At 42.9% G+C, this 24531-nt stretch overlaps 2 protein-coding genes across 2 annotated transcripts in view; one reads left to right on the top strand and one right to left on the bottom strand.

Moving 5' to 3' along the window:
* Positions 1 to 2081: 2081 nt before the first annotated feature.
* plk4 (polo-like kinase 4 (Drosophila)) lies at positions 2082 to 9136 on the top strand. Its single transcript, XM_061083081.1, has 15 exons — positions 2082 to 2115; positions 3002 to 3097; positions 3390 to 3485; positions 3937 to 4051; positions 4172 to 5150; positions 5234 to 5325; positions 5810 to 6144; positions 6240 to 6344; positions 6510 to 6612; positions 6706 to 6855; positions 6949 to 7177; positions 7267 to 7369; positions 7779 to 7916; positions 8010 to 8116; positions 8735 to 9136. Exons 1-15 carry the CDS (start codon positions 2086 to 2088, stop codon positions 8844 to 8846), a joined length of 2790 nt encoding a protein of 929 aa, XP_060939064.1. The 5' UTR covers positions 2082 to 2085; the 3' UTR covers positions 8847 to 9136.
* Positions 9137 to 9378: 242 nt separating this feature from the next.
* itpk1b (inositol-tetrakisphosphate 1-kinase b) overlaps positions 9379 to 24531 on the bottom strand; it is a 30334-nt gene continuing 15181 nt past the window's right edge. The window contains exons 5-11 of the mRNA XM_061082721.1: positions 22232 to 22349; positions 15185 to 15283; positions 14919 to 14959; positions 14476 to 14641; positions 13261 to 13328; positions 13009 to 13171; positions 9379 to 12020 (exon numbers count right to left, since the gene is read on the bottom strand). Of these exons, the coding sequence (XP_060938704.1) occupies positions 11701 to 12020; positions 13009 to 13171; positions 13261 to 13328; positions 14476 to 14641; positions 14919 to 14959; positions 15185 to 15283; positions 22232 to 22349 (975 nt within the window). The 3' untranslated portion in view covers positions 9379 to 11700. The remainder of the gene's footprint in view (positions 12021 to 13008; positions 13172 to 13260; positions 13329 to 14475; positions 14642 to 14918; positions 14960 to 15184; positions 15284 to 22231; positions 22350 to 24531) is intronic.

Genomic DNA, 24531 nt, shown 5'->3' with positions numbered 1-24531 from the left:
TTGACAGTGTGGCTCAGGGCGGGGGGGCGTGTCTTAACTGAGAAGTGCAATGCAGTGGGCCATAGTCCATTATATTACATTACATTTCATTTAGCTGAAGCTTTTATCCACAGCCATTTACGATAAGTGCATTCAAACCCGAGGGTACAAACCCAGAATCAAGGAAGTACAATTTCTTCAAAAATATAGCAAAACAAAGTGCTTTAAGTAAGGGCCATTTAAGTGCTCCTGATTGGTAGTTTTTTAAAAATATATTATATTTTGAGGCTTTGATGCGGGCCAATTAAAAATGGATGGCAGGCCGCAGTTGGCCCGCGGGCCGTAGTTTGGACACCCCTGATTTAGACAGTAGAAACATCGATACCTGGGACCACACTTCAAACCTCACCAGCCACTTTGTGGATTTGTTTTTGTGCCCCTCATTGGACCTTTGAGGTTTTTCTTCTCAACCCTTCATCCTCATGTGTGACAATGGTGTGCTTTATTCTCTTACTTAATAAATCAAAGAATGATGCAATAGATTAATCTCTGATCCTGACGTAAAAACTGTTTCCTCAGTACCGTACATCAAGGTACACTTCATGTTTGCATTCCATGTGTCTCATAAACGTCCAGTATCAGCAGTTAATCCTCTCACTCATAACAGAAACAGTAAGCTCTGTGCAATCAGTTGCTATTGAGGAAATATTAGTATGTATGCAATAATACAAATTATATATATTTGTATTAAATGAGTTTGAAATGATGTTCATGTTGAGAGACTGTAAATAGTATTTTAGTAAATGAAAGCAGCCAGCATGTACATAAATAACAGTCCTAGAATTAACAACAGCAATGCTTGACACATCAAATATCTTTAGGTAATGACTGGTTGGCTTTTTCTTTTTCTTGCTTTTTCTATTAGGGTTTAAAGTTGGATAAAATAAATACATTTAATCTCAAAGTGACACAAATTTTTTTACACTGACAAATATTAGATTTCATGGGATGGGGTAAGGACAGCCCACTGTGGAGGTTACATACTGAGATTTGTTGGAAAAGCAATTAAGTTGTTCCAGTTGTTTTATTTCACTATACGATTTTTGCCATCACTCTCACTTCATAAAGAAAAACACTTCTGAATCAGTTATGTGTGGGACTGAGAATTACTACTAATATTAAGCCAATTTATTTATTTGGATTTGATTGAAAGAATATAAACCAAATATTTTCAAGGTCATATTTCAAGCAGAAAGCACCACACTTCTGGATTCAGTTCCTTGAACATCAGGATTTTTTAAAATTGTACATAATTAGAAATATAATATTTGGGATTTTTGACTGTTGGGTGGATGCAAAAAGCAAATAATAGACCTTGGACTCAGGGATTTATAATAATAATAATAATATAATAAAATTAAAAACAAATTCTATGCAGCACCTTTTATACATAAAATGCAGCTCAAATTACTTTACAATAAAAGACATGGAATAAGATAAATCTGTAAGAACAGGTAAGCAATATATCAAAGATTCAGGATAAAGTTTATTAAAGCAAGATCATAGAACTAGATCTTGAGTTGTTTCTTTATCTATCTACAAAGGTCAGTACATATTTCTTTATACATTATTTTCTTATTTAATCTTGAAGACTGTGATTGATGAAAGCACAACCTGTTTACATGTTTAAACTTCAGACTCTAGCCCTGAACGCACAGACCTGACTACATGTATTAAACACACATGCATAACACATGAAAAACTCAACAGATACAAAATGAAAAGCGCAACTAAACTCAGACAACAGCTATAAAACTGACTTTATAGATCATTCAGTGTAGATTCACTCGTCCACGTGTAGAGCCCTTTACAAGGGGGCGTGGCACACTCCGTTTGTTGTCGAGCAACGTAAAGTCTTGTGACGTCAGCACGGCAGTAACGGGCGGATATATTCAAAATGGAAGAAGTGGCAAAGTTTTGGAGGGGAACGGGGGAACTGCGTTCACCTGCCCGGTGAGGACCCGAGCCCCGGCCGTACATGAGCTCCACGCACCGAGGACCTGAAGGACAAACCCGCATGAAGCCGTGAGGCGACACACGGCCGCCATGAGTGTTTCTATCGGAGAGAGGATCGAGGTGAGTTCTTTGTTTGGCTAACGCTAGCTAGCGAGCTAACTGCAGACAGGCGCTGCTAACTCGAGTTAAATGTACGTTTGCAGATCGTGTTAACGGTTTAAACAGCTCGCTGGGTTCAGCTAGCTGCGGTTTGCTGCTGCTTCGTAACGCTAAGTGTTTACTACATTAAAGTTGAATGAATTGAACTTATCACTATTTGCTGCTGTGATGCTAAGGCCATTTAACTTGCAAATAACGTAAGCATTGTATCAACCTACGCTGCATCGTGTTGGGCTGCTGGTGTTTCCTGTGTGGAAAGTGGTTGATTTAATACAAAATTAGCTGTTTATATTATTACTATTACTAGTGTTATTGTTGGTAGTGTCCTCTGCAGTCTGGGTGTGTCATCGTGGCCCTAGGCTGCTCTCTGGGGACAAACAGTCTTCCTCCTCCTCCTCCTCCCAGCATCAGTTTGGGGATGTCGCCTGGAGACGGCTCCGAGTGGCCGCGGTGAGCGGGAGGAGAGCCGGGATAATTGGAGGTTGTGGTTGGGCCAGATGGCTGCGTCAGGTGTCTGACAGTTAACGTTTGTTGTGGGAGGATTTCTGCGATGCCAGCTCGTCGGGGGTCTGCTAACTCTCCGGTTCACCCAGCATGTCGCAGGCGAGGGGCACGATGTTTGATCAAGTCATTCACTGTCTCTGTCAAAACCTCTCTGGTGACATGCGGACCAGCAGGGAGGAAGAGCACTGGTTATCTTATGCTCAGGAGCTCAGGATCGAGGTATCAGGATTTAAAAAAAAGATTCTGCTTGTAATGGGAACTTAACAGAGTTGATTTCTGACCTAGACTTTACAAGTGATCATTTGTAGATCCTCATGTTTATTCCTCTTGTTTTTTTCTATAGGACTTTAAGGTCCTCACCCTCCTCGGGAAAGGCTCCTTTGCATGTGTGTACCGGGCAAAATCGATAAAAACGGGTCTGGAGGTTGCCATCAAAACGGTAAGAATCCTTCCTTCGCTATTAACGTCTTTGTCAGTGATAGGAGGTAATTATACCTTCTCCTGTGCGTCGAAGCATGAAGTGGAACTGTTGGATATTTAGGCCTTAAGTCGCCTCCCATGGGATCATGGTGGTCCCTCGCCTCCTCTTGGCTGAGGTCTGATAAGTGTAATGTCTTTGTGGGCGACAGATTGACGATCAGCCACCTGAACCAACCACCTTGCTCCCGTTTTATACGTTGATCCTGTGAATGGCAGGTGTGTAATTATGTGTCTGTTGCTCCCGTCTGCAGATTGACAAAAAAGCGATGCAGAAGGCGTGTATGGTCCAGCGTGTGACAAACGAGGTGGAGATTCACTGCCGATTGAAACACCCTTCAATACTCGAGGTAACGTTTGCAGAGCTCATGTTACAGTGGATCGTAATCCCGCCACAAAAAGTCTCATATATATTTTCTTTGTGACATTAATTCTAAGATCTTGCTCTCTGTAAAACTTGCATCAGTTAAAGGCAAAGTAATTCAAACCCGTACATTTACAGTGTGCAGCATGTCATCTGTGTTTGAGTCTGGGTTTTGGCTTTGTCCGGGTGTTGCCATGGTAATTTATTGTGTTCAGTGTTATCGTCATTCGTCCAGTTTCATCTTCTTAATTTTAAGCTGGTAATTGTTATAGCTTTAACTATTAACCATTGTTTAGATACTGCTGTGAATTTTCAGTATTCCCACATTTTTTCTGCACCACATCACCAAATATTTCAGACTGAATCCAATTTTTTTGTCTTCTCATTTTGACATGATGATAAATACAGTGTTATTTATATAATATCTTTTATTTTAGCTTTACAACTACTTTGAGGACAGCAACTATGTGTACCTGGTGTTGGAGATGTGCCACAATGGAGAGATGACTCGGTACCTTAGAGAGCACAAGACGCCTTTCTCCGAGGATGAAGGTCAGGAAGAATAACTTAACTTTAAAAAAAAAAAAAATTTAATAATGAATTAAGTTGCAGTAAATTCTCTCTGTTTTGTGAGCTGCCTGTCTCTGAATGTTTTGTTTTTTCTTTCCACAGCGAGACATTTCATGCATCAAATAGTGAAAGGTATGCTGTATTTACATACTCACGGCATCTTGCATCGAGATTTGACCTTGTCCAACCTTCTGCTGTCCAGCAACATGAACATTAAGATAGCAGACTTTGGTTTGGCGACTCAGCTCAAGCTCCCGACTGAAAAGCACTTCACCATGTGTGGAACCCCCAACTACATCTCCCCCGAGGTGGCCACTCACAGCGCTCATGGTTTGGAATCAGATGTCTGGTCCCTGGGCTGCATGTTCTACGCCTTCCTGATGGGGCGCCCTCCATTTGACACAGACACAGTCAAGCACACCTTGTCCAAAGTGGTTCTTGGTGAATACGAGATGCCAAGTCATATTTCTCCAGAGGCTCAGGATCTGATCCATCAGCTGCTCCAGAGGGACCCCAACCAGCGGCCCAGCCTCTCTGCCGTGCTGGACCACCCGTTCATGACCCACAGCCTGCTGGTCAGGACCAAGGAGCTGGTGCTGGGGGATGAAGGATCCATGGACAGCGGTATCGCCACCATCTCCCCAGCCTGCACCTCCTCCACCTCAGCCAGCAGCGGCAGCCGCCTCCAGAGGAGAACCAGGCACATGGTTGGCCCTGCCCTGCCCAATCGCATGATGCCCATTCCAAACCTGCAACGCCAACCGGTCAGCGCCTGCTTTGAGGACGGAGATCAGTGGCACATGCAGCACCCGGGAGACCGATTTCATAGAGAGGGCAGGAGCCGGGCCTTCCCTGGTGGAGAGGGCGGACAGCCTCATTCTCGATACCTGAGGAGAGCTTATTCTTCAGACCGCTCTGGCTCCTGTTCGTCAGGACAGGGGTCAAGTCATGAGCTGGAGCGATGCCACTCAGAGGACACCCTGACTGGTGTTAGAAGACCAGTCTTCTCCATGCCCTCCACCCAACACCCATTTTCAGAACATGGAAGACTCCCATCTCCTCCTGTCAAACAATTGCCAAAGTAAGACTTCTCTTCATTCATCTTCTAATATATTTTTCAAATGTAACATGAAACTAAAAGACTTCGTTTTGACTGTTTTTCAGTTCTGGGTATTCGTTATCCACACAGACGGCACACCCACCAAGCCTTCAGTTTCAGGACCTGGAGGGAGTCACCAACTGGCTCAATAATGACGGTAAATTAGATTTTTTTATACAACTTTTTGACCAGTGAATATGTGACAGATTTCTGATTTATTGCTTCAGTCTAATGAGCATGCTAATATTATTTCAACTCTTTTAGTAACTAGAAGGACACTCCTTTTTCACCATGTTTTAGGAAGTGGGGGGGATAAATCCTGGATTTTGGGATTATCGGGATTAAATGCAAAATTTACCAGCTTCTTCTTTGGATCCATGCCCCACCGCTCCATAATGAATGGAGTAGTTTATGAGTAATCCTACTGACAGACAAACATATGGCAATGAAAACATAACCTCGTTGGCGGAGCTAACAAATGTCTATGTATGAAATAATTTGTAGCTGTTAGTGGATTTAATCTGAAGCACAGATTCTTGTCCAGGAAGGGGTTTAAAATGATGAATTAACAATTAAACTCTCTTAAAAATAATAAAATCCACCAGTTTAAGCAAGTCTTAACCAATATTTTCTCATCTCAGGCTCTGGACAGAGGCCAACAGACGGCAGCACTCACAGCAGCAGCAGCAGCAGAGGACCTTTAGGGGTTCACAACTCCTGGTCAGATAAGCCCATGGGCCGAGGGCTGAATCCACACCACAGCCAGAACCATCTGCACCACCAGCTGTCCTCCAACCCAGATTCATACAAAGAGAATATACCTGGAGCAGAGTTCCAGCCTCTTCACGGCAGAGAGTTAAACCCTCCTTCAGCCAGACCCGGCACAGAAAAGGAGAAGAAAACTCTGAGAGACATAATCCTGCCTCTGTGTGCGGCCAGGCTGAAGCCGATCAGGCAGAAGACAAAAAATGCTGTTGTAAGATATTACTTCTTATGTATAAAAATCTGTTAATATTCACCGTGTGAACATTTTCTTTAAGTCTAAGTGATGTTTTCTTGTGTTTCATACAGGTGAGCATCATGGACACAGGTGAAGTGTGTATGGAGTTGTTGAAGAACCAAAGTGGTCAAGAGAGAGTGAAAGAAGTCCTTCGGTTTTCCTGCGATGGTTCGATGGTGAGCTCACGATGTGGCACTCTGAATATAACTCAGTAATTATTGTAGATTTTCTGTGAGAGGGTTGATATCATAGTTGCACATTAACATTTTAGGATAATACTTTCTGTATTATGATAATAACTTTTGTGATTGGTGCTTTATTATTGTTTTTGTCTTATGTAGGTGACGATATACCAGCCTAACAATGGAAAGGGTTTTCCTGTGCTTGACTGCCCCCCCGCTCCTCCAGAAGACATTCTTATCTGTAGTTATGACGATCTTCCAGGTATTTAAATGGACACTTCACACTCAATAACATCAACGAATGTAAGAATAGAGTTGTTATAATATTGAATATCTTTGTTTTTCTTTCTGGTAGAAAAATACTGGAAGAAATACCAGTACGCCTCCAAGTTTGTGCAGCTTGTGAAATCCAAGACTCCTAAAGTGACGCTTTACACCAAGTACGCTAAGGTCATGCTGATGGAGAACACTCCCAGCGCAGACCTGGAGGTTTGCTTTTTTGACGGTGAGTTAATGTGTGTGGTGAAACATGTGATCCGACAGAGGGAGAAGACTCGCTGAGTTGATGAATAACGCTTCATAAACATGTTGCCTCCAGGAGCAAAGAGCCACAAGACATCCGAGCTGGTGCGAGTTGTGGAGAAGAGTGGGAAGTCGTACACAGTGAAGGGCGAGGTGGGTCTGAGCGGCCTGAGCCCAGAGAGCAGGCTCTACGTGGAGCTGGCGGACGAGGGCCACAGCATGTGTCTGTCACTAGAGGCCGCCATCACCGCGGAGGAGCAGCGCAGCACCAAGAACATCCCGTTCTTCCCAATAACCATCGGCAGGTGAGAGGAGGTTTCCTTGGATTGGACGCTCCATGTTCTCTCAAGTTTCCTCATCTTGTGTGATGTTTGATTTCTGTTATTCTTCGTAGGAGGCCTACGAACCCAGACTCCCCGTGCTTGTCGACCCTGCAACCCCCCCCGGTGGCCCATGATTCAGCTTCACCTCCTCATCCTCCACAGATAACTCCTTCGGTGAGTGTCTCAACCTCACACTGTAGATGTATGATCATATTAAATGGTTTAGATGCTTTAACAGTTAGAGCGCCATCGGATATTAAATGGCTGATAGATATAAGCAGATATTTGCCTTTCACAGAAATATTTGCATTTAGGTTGCCTGTTTGTTTATTTTTTATTGGTTGTATTTGTGTTTTCCTTTTAATTTCCCTTTCACAAGTGTTAGACAGCAACATATTAAGAATCATTGCCAAATAATATTTGATATCATCAGCCCATATATTGGAGTTGGAAATTGATATCTCTTAATATTGATTACGGCCACATTTTGGTCCCAAAAAATTGGTTGGACTTTGTTAACAGTCATTCTGGTCGACAGCTTCACTGAGTTTTTTCCTAATATGTTTTTAAATTGTATTTTCAGATGATGTCATACAATGGGTCAGATTTCACCACAGCCAGCATGAGTAAGAAAAGCTCCCCTGTGCGACAGGACCTGGTGCAAAGCACAGGAAAAGTGGTGAAGTCGATATTTGTGCCAAACGTTGGATGGGCATCTCAGGTAATAATTTAATAAATGAACCCATTATTAAAAGATCTGTAAATAAAATCTTTCTGTGATTTAGAGAGGGTATCTTGGTTTCTGTCTCTGCAGTTGACGAGTGGAGAGGTGTGGGTTCAGTTCAACAACGGCTCCCAGCTGGTGGTTCAGGCTGGAGTTTCCTGCATCACCTACACGTCTCCAGAGGGGAAGATCACCAGGTAGGAAACGTGCTCGTGTGTTTATCAGCTTTATTATTAAAACACTGGCGGCTGGGGTTCAGCTGATCAAGTAATGTTGAGTTTTGTTAGAGACTTTACTAAACTGGGAGACTTACTGGAGCTATAACAGGTATTAAACCATCTGAACTCTGCAATATCAATGATCCACCAATCCCGCCATTGACATTTCTATTAGGATCTTCTCTTTACACAACCTATGTTAAAAGGTGGTTAAAATCAATAAACAGTAATAAATACATTATTACACATACAAAAATGTATTATCAAAGTTCATCAATATTTACTCAAAACACTGATCCAAAAGATTTCTAATTATAGAGCCATGAATAAGATATTTCTTAACACTCAGTTATTTAAACTTTTTTTCATTTAGCCACCATATTGAAACAGGACTGAGCTTTCTGCTGTAAAAATAATTTTGATTCTCAAATCTATCAATTTGAACGATACAATAGGGTAACGTTATAAATCAAAGTAGAAGAAAAACTTCCTACAATGTAAACCTCTCTTGGAAGATGCAGTTGGTAATGAAGGATTGTTGATACATATTACACAACATCTTCACTTTAATCTGAGACACGTCTGCCATCTCCACAGGTATAAAGAGAACGAGAAGTTGCCGGAGCACGTCAAGGAGAAGCTTCACTGTCTCTCCACCATCCTCGGACTGCTGGCGAACCCGACTGCACTCCACCTCCACCCTCAGTAACATTTGGTGATTTTAAAAACCATCAACACCCCGGCAGCTCTGAGCCCTGAACTGAAAGTAGCATTAGAAACTTTTACACTGTCATTTGTCTGGCGTTCCTGTAAATATATCTGTGTTTTTTTTACCTGTACAGAGGACTGAGATTATGAAAATATATTTTTATTAGAAAAATGTTGTACGGGGTCAATTGGCCTTCTTGTAAAAGTGTATATGTGTCTGTCTTTTACTTTCTTATGTCCGTCTTCAAACCTATGAAATGCTAGATTCAGAAATGCTGAAGCAATAAACATCTGGAGGCTGTGTGGTGAATGGCATCAGTTTACTCTTTGCACTTAATGAAGGAATGTTTGATACAAATAATTAAAGTATTAAGAGCAATCATATGGTTTCCGTAATATAGAATTTATAACTAAGAACCAAAGCAACTAATATAAATGGAAAACATCACTGAAATGTGGGTTCACCCACAGAAATAACACTGGACACATTTCCTCACGAGTTACTAAGAGCAGAGCTGAAGGAAACAGCCAGATGAGGTTTCATATGTTTATTTTGCCCTGTTGTTTTGGCCATTTAATTAAAAAAAGGTCACAAAATTGTGGATTCCTCTCAATTACAGAACTGATACAAAACAACATACTGTACGGATGTAAGCCTAGGCATATATACACGTACTGTACAAGACACCCAAGAAGTAAACATTCAGGTGGAAATCGGGAGAAAGATGACACGTCCGTGTTGTGGAAATAATCAAGGTTCGGATTAACCATTACTACGATTTATTTCCCAGTTAGAAGCACATTTAGGAACACAAGATAGGGCAGAGTATAGTGATGTACACAGATAATCAGCCTTTTCCGATCAGAGCAGGAACGCATCCAGAACTTCGCCCCTTAGTTGTAGGTGAGGACACACCTAGATGACGGGGATGCGAAACTTTCCCCTGAACCTGTTACAATACCTCAACAACCACACTCGCCCTGTGGGAGGGGGATTCAAACCAGATACTAAGGGGGTTGTCTCACGAGATGAAGCCTAAACGATCCCTGGGATGCCACCGCTATTCTTTTGTCCCAGAGAGGAGCTGGTGAGACGGCTGCAGTGACACTTCTTATTTAGGACATTTCTCTCGGATACCGATGGGAGCGGGAATAAAATCAGCAAGGACGAGCTCTCTGGGACAAGAGAAGAAGAAGCAGGCTCGGGGGTGGGGGCAGTAATCTGCATCAGCACTGAAGGGTTGACGGTTGTTCCCACTAGATGCTAGAGGGACACGGCGCCGGCAACCACGAGCTCCTCCGTCCCTTCACGACAACCACATCCAGCGTTTTACTATCCTACTAAATGGCCACCGTTTGTTCGAAAACATCACATGCTTTCATTTAATTTATATAAAACATTTTTTCCCCCATAAAATCTCAATAAAATAAAGTTGCTCTTAGTAGATGTAAGGACAAAGATATTAACAAAATTGAAGTAAAAAAATCTCACAGTGAACACTGGGAACAAGAGCTGGACCTCCTCCCACCACTTCTCCCTCCTAATGATTTTTAATATGCGACACGCGTACAGCAGCTGGACCAGAAGACACGTCGGAGTAGAACGCTCGAAGCGAATGAACCAGATGGACTGAGGGAGGACTGCATTTTGTAATAAGTGCGGTTAGAGTGAGATTAAAACGGAGACAATACAGCTGAAGAAACTCCTCTTGAGAATGATAAGAACTGATTTCAACACATATGACTTTACTGGAGTAATTGAATCGACAGCAGGTCTGTTGATAGGTCAGTGAGCCTCAGGTGAGTAGCTCTTACTCACTTTACAGGTAAAAGCACTGACGACACGCTGACAGTCTAGTTAAGGAGACGACAAAACCAGGAAGCAATGTGAGACATCTCACAAGGTCCCACTGGAATTTGGAAGAAATCACGGAATTCTCTGAAAACATCCACAAAACACAACAAAAAAGGAATGTGATCCTCGTCTTTCGGCACCGGTGCGACTAGCGTGCGACCTGACGTACGGTAAAACTCAATGAGCCATAAACGCAGCGACAATCATTAAAAAAAAAAAAACTTGGTCGGGCGGTGATGGAGTTTCAGCTTTTTGTCTTTTCTAACCTTTGAAAATGATGTTCTTCTGAAAGTGTGCGTGAACACTTTGAATTCAATTTGATGGCACTATGAAAAGTAAACAGCTAACCTGTTTGTTAATGTCTAACAAAAAACCCCAAACTGCCTTGTCATTCATATTCACACTCCTCGTGTCCCCTGACGTCGCTTGGCCACAGTCACATAGCAGCAGCCTGGGATCTGTAGTGTTCAAATGCCCAGTCCCCTCTCCTCACCCTCACTCTGTGCAGACGAGTCAGTGGTATTGACCAGAATACAAACACACACACACACACATCACTGGCACGGTCTGTCGCAGTGTTAGCGTACCTGTGTGCGCACGTGAGATACGAGGGGTCATACATTGCACATTTAGTGGCACATCCTGAAATCGGCCATTTCCCCCATTAGCTACCTCATCTGGACCCTTTCGTTACAGAGAACTCACACAAGAGAGAAACATAAAATCAGCGATTAGGCGAAAAAAGTTCCCAAAAGTTCACATTACAGTACTGTTAAGTCTCATTAGACAAAACGCAAAATACAAAAAGGCAGAGAGAAAAAAGGTTTACAGCCAATCACCATCGTTTTCAATAACTATATAGGAAAAGATTTGTTTGATTAGATATATTATCATCATTAACATCATAATTATTATGATTATTATTCAATTATTATTGTCACCATTGTCATCCGTTTTTTTGTTTTGTTCAGGGGTCAAACGGAGCGGGGGGGGGGGTCAGTCACTGAGAGGAAGCCTTGGTAGCTATCGTGGAGACACAGTGCTGCTGGAAGTTGGGGGACATGGCCGAGTTGCAGCCCAGTCTCTGACGCGGACCCTTCAGACCCCCGTCGCCCTCCACGATCCAGGGGCTGCCGCCGGCGTCTTTCCCCAGCAGGCTGCAGCAGCCCTGGGCGGGGGGGGCGGCGCTGGGTACCGTGGTGCTCCCCGGCAGGCCTTTGGGCTGCTCGCTGGCCGGGGCGAAGTCAGGGTTGTGGCTCTGGATCACGCTGCTGATGTGGTTCAGGAGGTGAGTGAAAAACTCTGGGACGCCCTCATAGCCTGGAAACACATGGGTCATAAACACATGGGTCATAAATCCCGCCTCCTACATGTTAGAGGAGGGAACATGGCCCAAACTGAAAAGTCAAAGTACGTATTTCATTTCTCAAAGATGGTTTCTGTCGTTTTAGGTGGATCTTGTTTGTTAAAGTGCTCAATAAGAAGGAATTTCCTACTCTGGAAAAACATGATTTGGTGAAAAACGTTTTAAAATGTTCACACCCTGTACAACACAATCTGTATCAATAGGCACTTGAATAACGGTCTTTTTTTTCTCCACAGTTTATTATTTTGAAATTAGTTTTCTTCTCATTGCCCAATAAGTTTGGTTTTAATGTCTCATTTGATCCTTTCAAATAGGGTGAAAGGTCATGACTTACATCTGAGACTTGTGACTGGCAGACTGTGTGTGTTTGGCTCAGGCTTTAATGTTCTGTTCAAGTCCCAACAAGCCAGAGAGAAAACTAACTGAGTCTGATCCTGACTAGAGCCCCATGTTTTCCCTGACTACAGGTACATGCAGTGTAAAAACTAAAAAAGGAAATAGCCCAGCCAAAGTTACTGAACTTGAGCCAAACCATCTTGAATCAGAGGAGCTCATCACTCCATCCCCTAATTACAACTGTGCTGACTTTGATTCCAAATAATCATCAGGTTAAGATTGCAGCGTTTGTATCTGGGATATTTTTGCTTCATATCTATCGTGGAGAGACTCCTCCATCTTTATTTACAGCCTTTGATGTTAACACAAACCCGGGGCATGTTTCAAGCTGATGGAGTAACTGGGCCAGGATCACAAAGGAGATGGATTTATTTCAACTGGCTGCAAAGACAAAAACTGACATCACTTCCTCTTCAGACAGCAGCACTGTGAGAAGCAGGTCACCACAGGAAGACGTCTCCGTCAGAACTGGAGCTCAATGTGCAGATAACGTGAAGAAGTTGACTTCACCGAATACAAACTCTGTGGAAGAGAGGCTGCACCTACCAGGGAATGCATTGATGTCGATGACGGCGTGTTGGCCGGTCTGGTTGTTGATGATGACGTCGATGCCGAAGAGGGACACGCCCAGCGCCTCCCGCAAGGACCTGGACAGCTCTCTGATGACGTCATCGCTGGGCGGCTGAGAAACCCCCTCGACGTTCTCTCTCTGAGAACAGGACACAGTATTTAAGTATATCGGAAACAAAACCCCTTTGAGATCAAGTTGGGTTCCAGTCAGTGATATTCTAAACATACCGAGTTCAAGTCTGAGGACGACTCCGGCTTGGAAACGTTGTGGCTGTTGAAGAAAATGGCTTTCCTGTCTGAAGAGGAAACAGAGGGAAAAAAAGTTAAGCAGAAATTTACAGCCGCTTCACACACACACCGTATTTCCCATCTGAGGCACTAGGTGGCAGCAGAGCTCAGCAGGTTACAAGGCAATCAGACCTGAATCAACATCTTAATCTACTGATTGTGACACAGAGTGTAAAGAAACTGAAACTTGAAGCAACCGGGGAGAAGTCTCTGGACCTTTAAACATTTTAGTCATAATTCTATCACCTGAGAACAAAACAGCACGAAGGCTGTTGGCCTCGGTGATAAATGGGACAGGATGGATTGCTTAATTTATGGGCCCTTTTTTCTTTGTTATCATTGTAATGATTAACATTAGAGCACCTTATGGGGACGGATGAGGGGTGGGGGAGCGGAGGGAACAAGTAAATCCCATCGCTGTCCAAATAAACGTGCCCCTCGGCTCGCAGAGGGGTGTGGTAATGAGGGGGGGGGGGGGGGGCAGATGGAGTCTGTCATTCCCAGAATGTACGAGCAAACTACAGTTAACTCTCTCACACCTTTATTTTCAAGTTCTTTCCGACCAAGAGGCGCTGCGTCTCTCTTTGCCACACCCCACTCCTTCATCCACTCTCCACATAGGAGACCAACTGTTCAGCTCCATGCAGCAGAGCACAAGGATCTGAACCCTGGGCAGATGTAAGGCACGTCGATTTATGTGTTTGACGAGGGCCGAGCTGTTCCGCCGTGCCACTCAGCATTCCACAATGAATGCAACTTGTTCTGTACACAAAGTAGACGACTGCCGCCATGGTGAAACTAGTTTGCATGAGGGCCTCTGCTTTTATCACGGCAGGTACTAGAGTCATCGGTGTCACGGGACAACCCTGTACTCAAAGTCACGTCGTTGGGAAAGCTCATGACGTGCGTGGAGAAAAACGCTGCGCCTCGTGTTTATCTTCTACAGCACGAACCAATAGGGCAAACATCAAGTGCACTCTGCTGCACCCCTTAAAAGGGCGAACAGGTCCAATCAGGGACTATAAAGCCGTTTTATTAGATATTTTATTGGGTAATTTGACGAGGCTGTGCAACTTGTGCAGTCTGGCCTGCTGCGCGGTCCTTGGACTTCCCTACCCGTCTCTTCCTCTGCCACTCTGTGTCCTGTCTCCTCACCTGCTGGACCAGCAGGGAAGTTCTTCAGCGAAGGTCTCTCCACCACGGTGTAGGAGTCGCCCACCACAAACACCTTGTAGAGCACCGCGTTGTGGTTGATGAAGCTCTGGATCACACATGGAGGCTTCACGTCCTTCAGGTCCTCTTCACTGAAGATAATGGCCATCTGTGCACAGGAAGACACACAGTGAATGAAAATATTTAAATAAAACACCACTCTGACACACAGGACTGGTTAAAATCTAACTTAATTCAATGCTGTGAATATGGAAGAATGAAGAGTGTTTGTTCAGCCTGACAAGCGTATTGATTTCAGCACTTTTATCTGATGTGTGTTGTTTGAACTGGAGCTAAATGACGATCTGTGACAGGACAGGAGTGTTACTGCTTACACAAAGCAAACTGTAGAGGGTGTGAATGACCTGTGCCTTGTGGCCTCTTACCTCGTGGGAGTTGGTGCCATGAGCCACCCGTGTTTTGCAAACTGAGGAGGGAATGAGGGCGAGGAGAAACAAAGAGAGACTTAACAAGGTAAACTAACTGTAAAACAGTAATGGAATGACGACAGGGTAGAAACATCTCCAGATAAGGCCTTTTGTCAAAGGCGGTATATCAATAATTATCGGTATTATTAGCATTTAACATCACAATACGAGTCCTAACAGTCTGTTAGGACTCCTCAGTATCTATATGAGGTAGTGCTACTCACTGAAGGGGAATGTGAGTCCTTGTCTCCTGATCTGCTCCAGCACATCTGGGCTGCACTCAGAGTTCAGGACCATGAATGGAGGAGAGCAAATCCTCTTATCTAATAAAAAGGGAAGTAGAGAACAAAAGGAGGATTGATAAGTTAAGAGATGGAGAATAAAGCTCCAAAAAGAAAGTTAAGTAGTAGGAGTCTTGTTTAAGTGTGGCACCCATTACACTAGGGCTGCACTTATTTTACTGTCTAGTAGACAAAATGAAAATGAGTATGGCAGTAAGTAGAGCATTACCTCCACCCAACAGTCCCCTTAAATGCAATCAAGCTGCACCAAATTTCATTCACTCATAGATATCAGCTTCCAGCGACATTGATTAAATACTCTTTTGGAAATTAATGAAATGTCACAAAATGTTGCAATGATGAAGAAAGAGTAAAATACATCCTGCATCCGCCCCTTTGTACAAATTGACATAAACATTGAATAGGTTCTTCCCCTACTCGTTCTGCATCCTTCCACCAGGTCACATGGTAAATTGTGTAACGCCGCTGACACAAAAACAAGTCAGTGGAAAACATAACCTCCCAAGCGGAGGTAAAAAAACAAAACAAACGTGACATCTTTAATTTGCATGTTTGATTCAACCTGTCAATCTTCAGCTGTTCAACTAATCTCTTCCATCAAAGTACATTATCTAAAACCAGCTATGAGCACAACAGCGTCTACAATGTGTAATAAGATCAATTCTCATTCTCTGGTTTTTCACCATTAAATCCCTTCGTAGTTCATGATCATGTATTGCTCTAAGCTATAAATAGCTAGGGTGGATAGTGACTTGTGTTAATACATATTGCTTTACAGATAATAGTGCTAAAGCATTAAACACAGGTTTTTTAGCTCTTCCTTAAAAAGTAGCACCTGAAGCGCTTTCCTTCCCGGCTACTTAGATATCCTATTGTGGTCTGAGCTCCAATACTGAGGACGGGTTTGACACGAAGAGCAGATGGGTCACACACACACACACACACACACACACACACACACACACACACACACACACACACACACACACACACACACACACACACACACACACACACACACACACACACACACACACACACACACACACACACACACACACACACACACACACACACACACACACACACACACACACACACACACACACACACACACACAAAGTTATATTTGTACTCCATCCCTGTCACAGGTTTAGGCAACAAACACATCAGACGCCATCTGAGGCTCTGAGGAGAAAATGACGTGTTCAAATAAACAAAGAGGAAAGCTGCCGGGCCTGTGTGCTCCTCCCAAAGAACACACACACAAAAATGCTGAAATACAGGAAGACACATTGTCATGAGAACACGTCAAACCAGCAAGGGCATTAGAGTCAGATACATGACTGACAATTGTGACTGAGCACACTTGTCACTCAGCAGCAGACAAAAAGGTACAACTGCACAGAGTGAACTGGGGCAAACCTTAATTTAACACAAATCCCCCTCAGCCTCCCCCTCTCACCTATCTCCCCCACATCATGTTTGACTCTGTTGTGTTTTTACGTCACTTCCTGTCGCGGCAGGTCGCTCAGTCCCGATAAGATTGAAAAACAACAAACATCCTGCAGCTCCGTCATACCTCACCATATCAGGGCTCAGGACACATCTTTATCAATGTGGTGCCTTCTGTAATTTCCCCTCTACAATAGTACGCGGGGGTGATAAGGGAGCTGGTTGGAGATATCACCACAGGAAATCAGTGTGGGGGCCAAACCGAGAGCTGGCAAATTACTAATGACAAAAACACAATAGAAACACGCCGGCCTTTGTGTCCTGTGGGCCTCAGCAGTGACGGCGCTCTCTGCTCCCACTAGTGCTGAGGTCAGGAGAATCTCATTTGCCTACATTACTACAGTGCTGAGTGCTGAACTCTGGGTGTGCATGGGGCCCCACAGACTTCTACAGATCACACTACACACAGATACAGCGAATATACACACACTAGTTGAAAACCAGGTATGTACCAGGACGATCTGCAGAAAGAGGCTGCATCTGTTATAAAAGAGGCATTACTGAAAGATAACTATTAACTATTCCTATTGGTAATATTATCACTAGCCTAGTACTATACATACACTATTTTACATATATGTTAACGGTTCACTCTTACAAATGTAGGATAACAACTTGAATAGCTTTTGTGTATCTTGGATTTTTAGGCTGTTAGAAATAAGACTTTTACAAAAATGTTAATAAAAAAAAGAGTAAACAATGTATTTAATTGAGAAAATTACCCGGATTTTCCATAAAAATAATCTAACTGCTGAGAATGGGAATGTGGCCAATTTACTAAAGAAAATAAACAAACAGAACAAGGAGGATTTCCAATGAACTGACTGCTTTAAATAAGTCACTGTGAGCCATTCTGAGGGGGATTTTTTAAAAAAATCTATTACATTAACGATTACCTAACCATTAACGCTTTCGTTTTTGCACTGCACAATCATCTGCAATTTTTACCATACGGTCCTCTGACAACTACAAATTTATATTTGTTATATCTGCAATATAAAATGTACTTTGTCTATTATCTTATCAAACTTTATATCAGCTTTTCTACTGTTATCAATTTCACTCTTTCCCTTAAGTAAAGCAGTTTAGACAATCTGGCTCATCCTGTTTACTATATCTATAAACAGTCTGACTTTATGTCACAGTATTTCAATGTTTCCCTAACGCAGCAATGACCTTGACTGTGCTTATGAAAATAAGACCTTAGACATAATAACTTTGAATAATCCTTTAACTTTCCAGACCTTGATGTAGTCTTGAAAAAAAACATGTGGCCTCATGATGCAGGAGTGCTCCACTGCAGCTGAACATGTGCTTTGACCACTGAGAACAAAACTAATTTCTTAATAGGAGCTCTTTGCTTTATAAAGAGGAAATTAATATTCTTAGAATTTTCTGTTTTCTGCAGTTACGTGACAGATATGCACATAATACTCCTGTCATCTTTCACAAGCAGATACTGGGTCTGTGCTCTATAAACTTGGCCTGTACAGTTGGGTCCGTTCCAGTGTTGGCTCTGCAACCAGTCAGATTTGGGAGCGGGAAGCCTAAAGGGTTACCCATCAGTCATCTCTGCTGCAACCACGTTCGTAATGGCGATGTTATTTTACCAGGACGGGAATAGCAGCATAATGTCTTTCAGAAAACAGTCTGGCAGGATAAATATCCCCATTACGTCACTGAGTTCCCAAAGACGGATGGCTCTACATTGTGTCAAACAAAAACCATCAAAAGACCTAAACCTCGTCAGATGGAAAACATTTCCAACTCCAAGTTAAGGATTTATAATAAAGAGGCCAGGAATGGTGGATAAGGATGTGTGGCCAAGTTTGTAATAGTGTGCATGCTTGGCTGTAGTTGATGCTTCGTGGATAAACGGGTGGAGGAGAGGGTGAGGAGGATCAATCTCTAGCTCTGTCTAAACACTGCGTGCTTGCAGCAGACCCAGCGGTGCCGAGGACGATATTTACGGGACTCCACGATGAGATGCTTTTTAATTGTCATTATTCATTAACAGTGCTGTTTTTCTCGCCTCTTCTTTTATCTAATAGCAAGATTTGCCGTGTATCCTCATCTCTCCCTGCTGTTATATCATAATCATGCATGCAAGTAAATAAACTCCACTTTTAAAAGGCGATGACTGATGTGCCCGAGGGTGAAAAATAGAGGAAACACTTCAACAGGTCTGTTATAACCCCTAAGATTCGGATCAGATCCCAACAGAAAGCTGAGTTACATGAAGCTTTGTATAATACTGTGCTGTTTAGACTCTCCAGTTGCTATTTAGAGATTGTTTCCTAGATACCCCATCATCCTCTCACGCCGCTTTTATTATATATATTTTAATATTTCAAAGAGGCTTACATTCCAATTATTTTGAAAGGAAAAATTTGACAGTTTTTTCACACAAGGTAAATCCCATAGACATTTCATGAGATATCCATCATCTAATGGTCTTGGCGAAGTACAGTTTGAGTACCTAAACTGAACAATCCTCTTGACTGCATTGACCTGGATGAGTGTTTAGCTGCGAAAATGCTTCACAGCATGTCCTTCTCATGCTGCAACTATGATTAAATATGCATCACTTTCATAAACAGCACACTTGCTCCATTGCTGTGGATTATTATTAGCAGAGGGATCTCAAGACAGCCTACTTAATAAGCACATGCTGCAAGAAATTTCAGTTTGATCCACAGGAATGTCCTTGTTTTTAGGAGAATTATTTTATCTTGAGGACTCCGCTTAAGACACAGAGACAGGCCTTTGGTTTTTACGGAAGAGTTGACTTGACGACTGTTTCTGTCCCCAAAAACAGTCAGATATCAAAAGTCATGTATACACAGGAACCAGTGGATTCCATTAAGTAACATAAACTGTTACCTTGCTCTGGCTCACATTGTAAACACAAAACCGAGTCAGACAACAGAGCAGTGACACTGATCCATTAGTGCGCCTGTGGCCCTGGTCTGGTTATTTTATATTAAACATACAATAAGACGAGCTCATTATTTTTGCGCGAGTTTATATTAATTTAAACAATTCAGCGCAGAAAAGCCATTTGTGCTGTGACCGGGACGGTTGACACGGAGACAGCACTCCAGTGATAAAACAACGCTGGGTTTTCCAGAGAAAGCCCAAGCACACCTCAAGTGCTTCCTCCTATTGAGTACTATTCTGAGTCATGGAGACTGTGAGGCATGGCAGGCTCTCTGTGGCCTTTTAGTGCTGTGTTGCCTTGGCAGCTGCTCCAGGACTCCGAGCTCTCCGCTGATAAGGAGGAAGTGCCTGTGCCTAAGAAAGCAAGGCAGACTTTCCACACTTCATCCTCGACTTTACTCTCGCCATAACCCAGTTGTTGAACTTGCTGACAGGAGAAAGTACATTTGTCCTTGGTCACGTGGTGTTTTTCCTATAATCGTGTTGGTATGGTCCAGGATTATAATGGCTTACACTCTCTGCTTGTGTCTTAACCGACTGCAATTGTCAAGGAGGTTTGGTATGCAGGGCTAAGTGCACTTGCATTAATGGGAGAAGAGTGGAGGGGGGGGGAAGCGCTTCCAATAAATGCAGCAAACGAGCAGTCCTCTTCTTCAAACCAAACACACACACACACAGTGACAGAGAGCGATACAGCTTATACCCTTTGTTGCGTAACAGCCATCATGTCTGTTTGGATAAAAAGACGTCTTCTTGCGGTTCTATTTTAAGAATCCCCTGCCACTGCCGACACGCAGAAACGCCTCTGACACTGGACCGCAGCCCCTCGCAGAGTCACGGATGCTCTGCGAAGTGTTACTTAAAAGGTTTACGTTCCCTGCCATGTATGGGGGGAAAAGGAAATGTGGATGAGTCACAGGTGTGTTTACAGTGTGTGGGTAGGGAATGCGTTCCTGTCATCACTACATCCCTCTGCCAAAAAGACATACTCCGTTGATTAGTTATATGTGCTCAGCTACAGGGGAACGTGTTGCTGGATTGACTTAAAGGCAAATACTGATCCGTCAGTCAGTACGTTTACATGATGGCAGAAACCCGATTTCGGCCGAAATCGGGTTTCTCTATCCATGGGGGGTTAACTGCTCTATCTCAGGGTACATGGCACTGAGAAATCCGACTCTTGTCCGAAAGCATTTCATACCCCGCTACGATAGGTGGCGCTGTTTTCATTACAGCTAGTGGTGATCCAGCCATTTCCGCTTGACCTCGTCACCACTAGCAACACAAAAACAACAACAGCCTTCAACTCAGCATGCGAGAAAGATGACGAACGGAGAGCAAGGTGAAGCTACGTCCCTCTACATGATGTTGTGCATGTTTACTCTAGGAGTACTGCGAATGCGAACGGCGCATTTGATTAGAATGGTAATGGCGAGTGCCGGCCGGCACCGGGCAGCGACATTTTATCTACGTGTCGACTTCCGGGTCACGACCAGGGAGGGAGGGGGGGGGCAGGACCTCAAGCATGCGCAAAGATGTCTTCTCCAGTTGTTGTCTAGCTTCCAGAGTTACATGCGCGCGTTGTCCGATATACAGCGAAATCCGATCTACTTATCTGGGGGTGGTTATCCGACTTCAGTCGGACACAAGAAATCTAGATTTGTGGAGTTACATGACATGGATCTTCGATTGAAACCGGACAACGCCAGAAATCGGGTTTCAATCGGACACATGTAACCGCAGTGAGTGAGAGTTGCACAGAGCCAAGTTCATAGTGGTTTCACACAGGTGGAAATGGGAGACAGAGAGGTCCTTTTGTCATGTGGAAAGAAGCAGAGGAACTGTGATATCAGTACGGCGCTCTGCCGGCAGGAATTAAACATCGGCTCGGAAGCATGGAGTAACATAATTCAATTGAGAGGGTCGTACTTTAACCATGTGTTCCGTCTGGAAGTGAAGAGGAAAGACAGAGATCCTCCAGCTACCACAACTACTTTTAATAACATTAGACACATTAAGTAAGGTGGACGGCCGTGTTCTTGGAATTAAGAGTTTGTTTGTTTTTTCCATTTAACATTTCAGAGAAACTTTTGCTTTTATATAATTCTGAAGACTGGCAGAGGAACAGAGAGACACTAATTGATTTTAGCCATTACACACTGTGTACTGATTCTATTCACAGTAAAAGCACTGTAAAATAACCCTGAAAAACAAATTTGTACTACTACGCTTGTGACATAATGACTACGCAATAAAGGAAAGTTATTCATACTGGTAATTTTCAAGCGACTCTACTGACAACAAACAATGTAACATTTCATCTGTGGAGAACCTCGGGGGGAACACATAATTGGATGATGCGATAACTTACTCCATTTCGGACGTGTAATACTCTTCATTCGCTCAGTACTGGTCATTGGTCAGTGTTCTGTGATTGATTTGGTCTAGAGTTTATTTATATTATATATATATCATGTCATTGTCTGACCGAACCACATATTTTGAATGCCTCACCTTGCATACAGCTCTCTAGCCTGTGAATCAGCTGGTAGGACTTGCAGCGGTCCAGCAGAGTTCGGATGGCTGGGAGGGGGTCCAGAACGATGGTCTCAGGGTGGGAATCAATATATTCCTAAAACACAAACATTTCATGGGCAATTTTAGGAATAATTTTTATGATCACATACATTTTTTTTTTTTAAACGGCACAAAATGTTGTCCGTTCCTTGTTCTTTCATGATAGTTTCACCAGCCTAAAGATAAAAGAAGCTCTAAATACTCAAACTGACGATTGGTGATCAATGACTAAAACTCTACTGCAGCCCTACAGACAGTTTGTGTGTTCAATTAATGTTTAACTGTATTAAATTAATTAATTGTCAACGATCAAGGGTCAAGCATTAATCATAGTTTATCAATAGGCTCATCAAATAATAAAACTGACAGATTAATCAGTAATAGAAACACTCATTAGGTACACCCCTGAACACACTATAGTATGTTCCTATAGTGTGATAAGATAAACAACAAATTGAGGCTGCACACCATGTGAAACCAAATGCTGTGACACACAGAAACGTATACAGACAGATTAGGAATGTTAAACAATTAAACTGAAGTGAGCAATTTACACATACAAACACTGAGGTGAAGGGTCAATGTACCTCACTCTGTATGTTTGGGTGCGTTTGTGTACTTAAAAGGAGCAGTTTAAGTTATAGACCTGACTCAAGGTTTATGCCAGGGCAGAGGGAACGCACTATATCAACGAGTGTCCTCACAAAGATAGACATATAAGTGGGTGTGTGTATGTGTGTGTTAATGTGTGAGAGAGAGCTAGCCAGCATGAGATATATGCCAGTGGAGCCGGTTAGGTTACATCACTACATCTCTGCATGCCCGGCTGTTGGGTCAGCCTGAGGTTTCCTATTTTACATAACTCCTCTTCTCTCCTCTTTGCTCGCTCTGTCCCTGTACGACCTCCTCTGAGCCGCTCTCCACTCTCTCCACATCTCCATCTCTGCTCCGTGGATTTCTCTGCCAACCGCTCCTTCCGTGCAATTTTTACTGACTCACAGACGCTGTCAGGTGGAGCTGGCTGGCCCGCACATTACACAAACAGCCTGCCTGCTCACATCACAGCTCTGTAAAACACCACGGCTCCTCTGTCACACTGGGTTGCATGAAATTAAACACACGCAGAAAATGTCACGCACACCCAGTGGGGAAAAAAATGCCCATTTGTGAACGGACCCTTGTTACGCACAGACCGATACTGATACTAATTCACACACATGTAAACAAATGCCTTTGCCTCAACATGCAGGAATCCATCTTCAGGATTTGCATTGGATCTAACGGAAAACGCTGATCAAAGCCTGTTGAGTGATTACATAAGTCAAACATTCTGTCGCCAAAAAAAATAAATCCGAACTAATCTCCCAGGAGTTGAGGGGCACACTCTGCTGATAAGAAGGTTCACTAGCTGTTTTCTGTATCTCAGTGCAGTAAAGACCCACACGAGGAGAGCTGGTGTTAAGAGAGCCAGGCGTATGTCGGTGTGGGTGTAACGGCTGCACATTGGCTGCTCATTTTTCAGGGCAGATCTGTTTCCATAGGGAAAAGAGGTTTCTAAGAGAAAATAGACAGTGGAGGATCTAATGTGGGCCACTGTTTGAAAATCACGTCTGTGATGCCACGGGCATCAAATCCGAGGCAGAAAATAATTTTTAGCACTTACACTGACCTCAACCCTACGGATGCGATTCACCACATCAGTTTGAATCTCCTAAGAGGTCGATCACAGATAGCCCACGACATCTAGTTTTGTGTGAAACAAATCTTCTCTTATTTGGCAGCAGGGCAAATATGATGACAACATGCCTGCCAATATTTATATTTTAAAAAACAATTGTAAATGACTCTAATGATGTAGTTATCAAACAGTTACGACAGACATTTAATTGAGTCTTGATATTTTTACAGTTAACCTTAAACTTTATTATAAATAACTATAAATAAAAAGTCAAGGACATTCATAAAACGCTCAACTTTTATGTAGTGTTTATTATAAAATATATTGGTGAATATCAGAAATCGTAAACACAGATACAAGTATGTCTGTTAAAGGCTCAAATAAACTAATATATCAGACAATTTGTAGGTAATAAAGATATATGGGTCATAACATTTATTTAGTTCTTTAAATTTCACACATTACTGCTACACTTTTTTTACATTATAATTAAATCAACGATCATAATCTGTAAATTATATTTGTCCAAGGTCTGCCGTGCACATGGCTAACACCTCAG

The sequence above is a fragment of the Limanda limanda genome, chromosome 12, assembly GCF_963576545.1.
Source record: "Limanda limanda chromosome 12, fLimLim1.1, whole genome shotgun sequence".
Taxonomy (NCBI): Eukaryota; Metazoa; Chordata; class Actinopteri; order Pleuronectiformes; family Pleuronectidae; genus Limanda; species Limanda limanda.
This window is presented reverse-complemented; position numbering and strand designations above follow the sequence as displayed.

Coding starts and splice junctions, on each gene's coding strand:
- plk4 (XM_061083081.1), top strand. CDS start 2,086: ATGAGTGTTTCTATCGGAGAGAGGATCGAG. Junction 3,486..3,936: donor AACACCCTTCAATACTCGAG/GTAACGTTTGCA, acceptor CTTTTATTTTAG/CTTTACAACTACTTTGAGGA. Junction 6,345..6,509: donor TTTCCTGCGATGGTTCGATG/GTGAGCTCACGA, acceptor TGTCTTATGTAG/GTGACGATATACCAGCCTAA.